The 7,839-nt window shown below is 39.7% G+C and overlaps 3 protein-coding genes across 3 annotated transcripts in view; 2 read left to right on the top strand and 1 right to left on the bottom strand.

Moving 5' to 3' along the window:
- The window catches only part of Cbr-sgcb-1, a gene marked incomplete at both ends in the record, with an annotated part of 3,427 nt that extends 2,190 nt beyond the window's left edge, over nucleotides 1–1,237 (top strand). The window contains one exon of the mRNA XM_045243215.1: nucleotides 1,034–1,237. Within this exon, the coding sequence (XP_045093405.1) occupies nucleotides 1,034–1,237 (204 nt within the window). The remainder of the gene's footprint in view (nucleotides 1–1,033) is intronic.
- Nucleotides 1,238–2,132: 895 nt separating this feature from the next.
- Nucleotides 2,133–3,536, top strand: CBG07052 (the record flags this gene model as incomplete). Its single annotated transcript, XM_002632143.1, has 4 exons — nucleotides 2,133–2,414; nucleotides 2,460–2,613; nucleotides 2,737–2,848; nucleotides 3,287–3,536. The coding sequence occupies 4 exons, from the start codon at nucleotides 2,133–2,135 to the stop codon at nucleotides 3,534–3,536; spliced, it is 798 nt and encodes a 265-aa protein (XP_002632189.1).
- Nucleotides 3,537–3,585: 49 nt separating this feature from the next.
- Cbr-cbn-1 lies at nucleotides 3,586–7,415 on the bottom strand (the record flags this gene model as incomplete). The annotated part of the gene is made up of 9 exons (XM_045243214.1): nucleotides 3,586–3,689; nucleotides 3,740–3,986; nucleotides 4,033–4,365; nucleotides 4,920–5,123; nucleotides 5,175–5,384; nucleotides 5,434–5,853; nucleotides 6,267–6,578; nucleotides 6,629–6,861; nucleotides 7,346–7,415. The coding sequence occupies 9 exons, from the start codon at nucleotides 7,413–7,415 to the stop codon at nucleotides 3,586–3,588; spliced, it is 2,133 nt and encodes a 710-aa protein (XP_045093404.1).
- Between the last annotated feature and the right edge of the window lie 424 nt (nucleotides 7,416–7,839).

The raw sequence follows: 7,839 nt of genomic DNA, 5'->3' as shown, positions 1-7,839 counted from the left end.
ACCCCCTAACAAAAAAAACAAGAAGTCAGCCGAAAAACCCCTCTTTTCGGAGACCATTGTCGGTTAATTTTCAAAAGCTCCTTCTCCCTGATAAGAAGCCACATTGCATACCGCTTTTCATTGTTGTCTCAATTGTTTAATCTTTGATAAAATCTTCCGCTACTGGGGGATGTTCAGTGATAAACACCTAGCCATGAACCCCAAAACATGGCGACCCTTAGGGCCTTTTAGTACTTTTTCGCATTGGACCAATCGACAAAAAAAAGCAGAAGAAACAACAACAAGCAGCGTATGCAAAGAGCTTCTTACCAGAGAGAAAGTGCTTGTGAAAATTATCCAACAATAAAATTCAAAGAGAGCGATTTCCCAGAGAACTGTTTTTTTTTCAATACGTGGAATTTTTTACACGTGGACAGAAGGGGGGGGGGGGCGTGACCTAATATCGATTGATTACATAACGTGTTTAATTTGAAAAAAAAAAGAATATTTGAAAAGCTTGAAAATTAAACATAACTAGGCGTGCACTTTCGGAAAAAGAAGTAGAGCAGTAAAATGAATAGGTGAATTCGCGCCAAAGTCGCACCAGCCCGCTGCTTGAAGCGCCGGAGGCGGTACCTAAATAAAAACGTACTGCGTACCCCCGAATTGTGGATTTTGTACCTCTAAATCACTTTGTACTCCCTTGTACCCTCCGAATTGATGTACCACACTTGGGTCCCAGGAAGCGGGCCAGAAAAGGCGCCCTAGCAAACTCGTAGGCCAGAATAAATTTAATAATTTTAAAGTGGACGCGGGTTTAACCTAGATCATGATCTATTTCTTTAAAATCAACGCACGCTTTTTTCGCTCGTCTTTTCAAAGTTTGATGCTCAGCCAGCGAGACTTGGCATCCAATTGAGAATTTTTACGAAATTTACTGGGGCGCGATTTCTGACTCGCTTCCTGGGACCTCAGTAGTACCATCCAACCTGTGAGATGCAATTTTTATTCTGATCTACTTTTCAAAATTGTACCCAATACCGAATATTTCCAGCGCGACGGAATCCTCCACATGCGTGGCCGTGTTCGCCTGGGGACGGAACGTCTTCTCTTCCAATGTCCACATCTCCGTCCCTATCTGCCAGTCTGGATGGAATGCGTCTTTGTGCTTGTGCTCAATTCCACCACAAACTGTTTATCGTTCCAGCCAATAAGCACTGTTTTACCAGTAACACATTTTGTTCATGAAATTCTTTGAAATATTTCTTCAAATAAAGAATACAAAGCCTAAAAACTATTTCTTAAAGTGCTTTCAACGATAAGACACCCACACAAACAATATTTGATCTCTTAATGGAGAGAGGACATCATGTGATGATTTGATTTCCAATTTTTCTCTTTTTCGTTTGTTTGCCTGATTTCATTGATTTGATTCAAACAGACTGATTCAAGACAAAGACAGTTTACAACTTTTCGCCTATTCTTTCTTTTTCTACTTCTCCAATTTGGAATCGTCATCAGAAGTAGACCCCTTCCTTCCTCTCTTCTTATCCCTTTTCCCTTTCTTTCGGGTAGGACACCGTCCTTCTTTTTCTGATTTCCCTCTATACGTTTCTATGTTTGTAGTCACTCTCTTTTACTGTTCCTCCTATTTGCGCCGAGGGTTTCTATGGATGATGTGATTCAACTATTCTGTTTCATATAGAATCTGAAGACGTACTTCAGATTCTGGTGTTCAGAAGACTCTTGTTTTTGGTTCTGATTGAATTGTATGTTGTTGTATCACTCTTTCTATTTTAGATATCCGGTAAAAATACCGATATTTCTGTGTTGGTACTGTTGCTGACTAAAAATTATCAGTTATATCAGAATCAGTGATATGGTTCAGCGAATAGCATACCGTAAACACTTGAATATATTGTCACCCAATCGTTTAACTTTGAAACGATTTATCTGGATCCCGGTAGAAGATATCAGAAAGTGATTAACTAAAAAATGCTTATCATATTATCAGAAGTGTTTCGTTAGTTAACAATTTTTTAATATCTTTAACAGGAACCGAGATAAATTCGCTCAAAGTTGACAATATGGTTTTTGACACTCTTTTTATGATCCAAATTTAGTGATTCTCAAAACCGCTGTAAAATTTCAGAATGACTCAAACTGACTACACGGAATCTCATGAGCAAATCAAAGACACCCAAATCGGTTACTGCCGATACGGCCATGGACCAAACTATGTTCTTGCAATTTGTGGAGCTGTTGGATGCTATAAAAAAGATTGGCCACTGAAACTTCTGTCCCATTTCCCACCAGACCAAGTGACAATTATTGGAATCGATCCACCAGGGTACGGAACTTCAAGACCTCCAGATAGGAAGCAAGAAGTTCAAAGATGCCAGAAAGATTCCGAATATTGCTTGGGTCTTATGGAGGTACGCCATTTTTGATAACGATTTTTCAATTTAGCTGATTTTCAGGCTCTGAAACTAGAACCGTTCACAGTGATGGGATGGTCTGAGGGTGCTAGGACTACTGTTCACGTGGCAGCGAAAGGAAAGGAGATGGTGAATAGGATGATTGTGATGGCAGGAGCAACAAAAGTAAATCATCTAGGAGCGATGGCATTCAAAGGTGAGAAATATTTTTTAAAAAATTATAACGGTATTGATTTAAAGAGCTGGAAGCTCATGTAAGCTCAGCTTGAAGAACTTAAGCTCATCTTAAAACTCATGTAAGCTTAACTACAACTTTCAGGGATGCGCGAGACGAACCACTGGCTTCCAGCCGGTCGGCAACCATACCTTGATCACTATCCTGAAGAATTTCTAAGGACTCAATGGGCTGCTCTTTGTGATGTTGTTGATCAGTGAGTTTTTTTAGTTATTCATTATCTTAAAGCTGCAATCTTACAACATTTGAGCCCCATCCTCCCTTTAAGCTCTCGTAAACACTCAAATAGAACGCCACCTCTAACTTCCAACTTTGAGACATATCTCCATTCCTGTGAAAGATATTGAAAAGTAGTCAACGAATAAAATATTTCTGATTTTATAACAAACATGTTGTCTGTTGACAAAATTTTCATAAACTTCACAGGAACTGAGAAAAATTGGCTCGAAGTTCAAAGTTAGGGGGCCTAGGGGTTAGGTTAGGGGTTAAGGGTAAGGGTTTTACGGTTTTCGATTTCTCAAAATTGCAGTTCTTGTCCTGGAACATTTCGAGCTCTTCAAGCTATTTCAGAGCTAGTAATCTCCACTTGAAAATCGCTAGCGATTCGTCCAAAAAATACCTAAAAATCTTTCAGAGTTCACACATTCATGGGCGGTCGCTTCCCAAGTGACCTGGCTCTACCCCAGGTGAAATGCCCAACACTGATCATGAACGGAGGAATGGATCGTTTCTGTGGTGACCCGAACGTCTGCTTCATCCCAGTCCTGAAGTCCCTCGCAAAAGTAGAAGTTCATGCTCAAGGGGGACACGATTTCTACCAGAAGTACCCAAAATGGTTCTCATCGAAAGTTCTGGAGTTTTTTAAGAGCACTGAGAAAAAATGAAGGAAATAAAGTTTTTAAATGATTTGCATTATTAGGTTATGTACATTAATTAATTGCTGGCTGGCTCATCAACATATTCAATTATCTCCTCATACGAAACATCGTCAGTTTTCCCGCCACCAGCTTTTCGCTTTTTTGGATTCATTGGGTTTCCTGAAAAGTTCAAAAATTGCATTTTTGGAATATGACATTTCGAAAATTACCATTTTCATCTTCATAAATAATTTCTTCAACGACAACTTCTGATTTGAATGCAGAAGACAACGGGGTCGGTCTTCTAGTGGTACGTCGTTGTGGCTTTGTAGTCGTTATTGGAGGAGTGGAAGGTGTCGTTGAAGGTGTTACCACTTCTAGATGCGATTCTGTAGTTGTGGTTGTGGGTGGAGCATTCGGGGTGGAGGTGGTGGTAGAGGCACTCGTGGTGGGAGGTGCTTGTGTGGTGGTGGTGGTCTGAAAATTCCTAATTTAAACCCAACTAAAATGACACTTGACCCACTTTAACCTTCTTGGTTTTTGGGATTACTGTAGATGTAGTTTGGGTGGTGGTAGTGGAAGCAAGGGTAGTAGTGACATCTTGGGACAAAATATCTTGAGCAATAACGTCATTAGCACTTTCATCAATAACCTCAGCAACTTCTACTTTTAGTCGTCGTTTCGGATGCGCCCGAGTTACAGTAATCTGGGTAGTTGGAGACGGTGAAGTGGGGGAAGAAGAAGGCGATAGGGAGGAAGAAGGAGAAGTAGCAGAAGAAGAAGCTGAGGAAGAAGTGGTGGTGATAAGTAGGGTGCCTTGAGTGGTAGTGGTGGATGGAGTGGTTGGTTGTGTGGTCTGAAGCGATATTAGTAATATCTAATAAACCCTCAAAAAGTCAGACAGGTTTTAGCTAGGTTTTAGCTTTTATGAGATACTGAAACTTCCCTCAGACCTGTAATAAAAGGGCCCCGTCATTGCCAAATTCGAGCTCAATTATCTCGATTCCTATGCAAGATATCAAAATTGTGTCAACGAACAATTTGTTTCTGATATTATGATAAACAAATTATCAGTTGAAAGTTTTTCGTATCTTTAACAGGAACTGAGAAAAATTGGTTCAAGGTTGTCTATTACAGGTTTAAAGTATTTATCAGACAGAAAAGCTCGCTAGAAAAAAACGTGTGGTTTTCAGAAGTTGTTGATAAGGTTTGAAGCTGTGACATGTGACTGGTTAGATTGTTAATGTTTCTGACTTCCTGACAAGACACAAAATATGACCCAGACCGATAATATTAGGTTTCAATTTATTACAAATAAAACAACTTGCGTTTTTGTTCCCAAGCCGACCGAAAGAAGATACAAAAAACAAAAAAGAAACGAAAAAAAATTCAAAGTCTGGAAAGAAATACTTTTTCCTGACGCTGTTGTGATACATGATTTCTGATCAAGTGCCGGAAGTCGACGATTTCCGCTGGCATTAAGTCTCCAGAATTATCCACGTCGATTTGTTCAAAGAATGTCTTGATCATGTTCCTTGGAATCCCATATTTCTGCTCAATAAGGACAGCAATCTCGTCAAAAGTTACAGCGTCATTTCCGTCTAAATCAAACTCCTGGAATAGATAAGTTTATCACTGTATCTGTTTGAAGTGTTATGTGCAAACCTTAAAGTGATCCGTTGCAAACTTTATAGAGCTCAGCCTCACTAATCGGTTGAAATCTGCTAATTCGACTTTGTCTAGCTTCCCACTTTTATTCTGATCAGCAATGTTAAAAAGCGCTAAAGTCTCTTCAGAATCCATATCATCTTCTTTTTTAGTTGAATCAATCGCTTCAGCAGTGGACACCAAACCATCACCATTCGTGTCTATCCTCTGAACAAAAAAATATTAAAACTCTTTCTCAAATGTGGGCGGAGCTTACCTTCATCTTTTCCATTGCATCCTTCACCGAACGAGCCCTAATCACTGATCGGAATCCAGCAAACTCTACATTGTCCAACTGTCCATCCTCATTCTCGTCCGCCTGTCCGAAGAATGGTGACAACGTGGCTTCATCAAACCCATAGTGCTCAAATGCGACCCTCTTGGCCTCATCCAGCGTAAGAGTTCCACTGTTATCAGCATCTACCACTCGCATGGCTTTCTTGCTATTCTCAATTGCTCTGGCTCTGACGATTCGCTCAAAATCTGCAAACTCTGGTGCATTCAACTCTCCATCCATGTTTTCATCAACACTTCCAACCATTGATGCCACGTCACCAGCACCGATTCCTTCTTGTTCGAAGGCAATAGCTTGTGCTTCGTCGACAGAAATGTGTCCGTCTCCGTTGAGGTCGGCATTCTGTAAATATAATGAAGCTAGCTTAGGAAGAATTAGAAGCTTGCAAAGATTCAAAGAAGCTAAAGAGATATCGAAAGTAGCGTAAACACTTCACCAGATTGTCACCCAAATCGTCAAAGTTGAGCCCATATATCTCAGTTCCTGTGAGAGATAACAAAGTTTGGTTAACTTACCAAATTTTTATCATAATACCATCAATATTGTATATGTCGGAGAAATTTTGATATCTTTCACAGGTACCGAGAAGATATCTTTCGCAGGTATCTTTCACAGGTACCAAGAAGTATATGGGCTCAAAATCGGCGGGCACTCTAGTAGAGAGTTTACGGTTTATAAGCGTATATAAATGTTATCACTTTTCATAGATCTATGAAGCTCTCCATAAAGAAAACTAAAAAAAAAGAATGCCTCACCTTCATCATCTGCCTTGCCAACCGAATCGTCATACCTCTAACCCTCCTTCGCAGCTTACTGAACAATGTGCTATTCATTCTGTCCCCTAGTTCAGCTGGAACCAATTTCCATAACCTCGTCACATCATGATACCCAATCCCGTATTCTTTCAACAAATATGCTTGAGCTTCTTGAAGAGACAAAAGACCATCCCGATCAGTATCAATGTTCTGCATATATCGAAGCGCTGCATTCTCAGCCTTCTCCAGAACCAACATCCGTATGGCATCAAACTCGCGGGCGTCTAATACATTGTCATGGTTAGTGTCCACCTGAAATCGGAATAGCATCATGTATTTAATATGACTAAAAGGACACCCACCTGTTTGAACATGTCTTCAACGACAGACGCGGATAATCCGTGATGCACAAATGCGGCATACCTGATTTCATCGATGTCTAACACACCATCCTCGTTCACATCTACACTCACATCGACACGTGGCGAAATGACACGTGGCGGTGGTACTGTCATCTCTTCGGGTGTTTCCTGTATCACTTCGGGGGTTGCTGATGGCATTGTGTCGGATGTCATGGACGAGGAATCTTCTACTACTGAAAAATTAAATGTTCAGTTTAAACTACAAACTTTCTAAACACACCAGCCTGTTTGCCGCGCCTCCGGCGCTTCAAACATCTGGCTGGTGCGCCTTCGGTGCGATTTAACCCAGTTTCTACTCATTCGTCGCTTTGTTACTTCTTAAATGTTCACATCAATTTATGTTTAATTTTCAAGTTTTTCAAAAACGTGCGGACAGAGTAACAAAAGGTGATAGAACTTTATAAAGCTGTTGTAAAGTTGATAGTTACCGTAAAACCTTTAATAGAAGGCATCCCTAACTATGAGCTCATCTATCTTGGTTTTTTCAAAAGATATCAAAAACGTGTCAACTGATAAATTATTTATCAAAATGTCAGCGTAATTTTATCAGTTGACAGATTTTTGATATCTCTCATAGGAACCGAGATGTGGTTCTTCTATTACAGGTTTTGGGGCGTTTATATCGATTCCTAGCTTCTTACTAGCTTCTTAAGTTACCTGGTAAAACTGGAAAACCGTTTGCGATGGTTACCAGTAAAATTGATTGGGTTAACACCGTTATCCGCATTTCTGAAAAAAGAAAAACAACTTCATCTATTTTCAGAATCATTTCAAAGGACATAATGTCAAAACGAAGACCCAAATAAGAGATTAATACTACGAATGTTTACGGAAAGTCATATGAAAATTTAAAAAAAACAAGAGCAGAAATGGAAAAAAAATAGGAGGAGCTAAAATAAATCAAATTTTAAGTGCATTATAATGATTCGAGGGATAAGAAGTGGATGATCCAGGGATACCTAAGGATTTACTGAAAGAAGAGATGTTTGTGCCAGGAAGTGACACGAATATTGGATAATGTTTAAAAACGTAGACTTTCAAAGTCTCGACGTCGTCTGGAGAGTTAGAATAGGTCATAAATCAGAATGTTGAAAGGAATAAGTAGCACTTATGGCAAGATGTTATTTAAAGCTGAAAAATTTGCTATTTTG

This window comes from Caenorhabditis briggsae (assembly GCF_000004555.2).
Source record: "Caenorhabditis briggsae complete genome, chrII, whole genome shotgun sequence".
In the NCBI taxonomy this organism is placed as follows: Eukaryota; Metazoa; Nematoda; class Chromadorea; order Rhabditida; family Rhabditidae; genus Caenorhabditis; species Caenorhabditis briggsae.
This window is presented reverse-complemented; position numbering and strand designations above follow the sequence as displayed.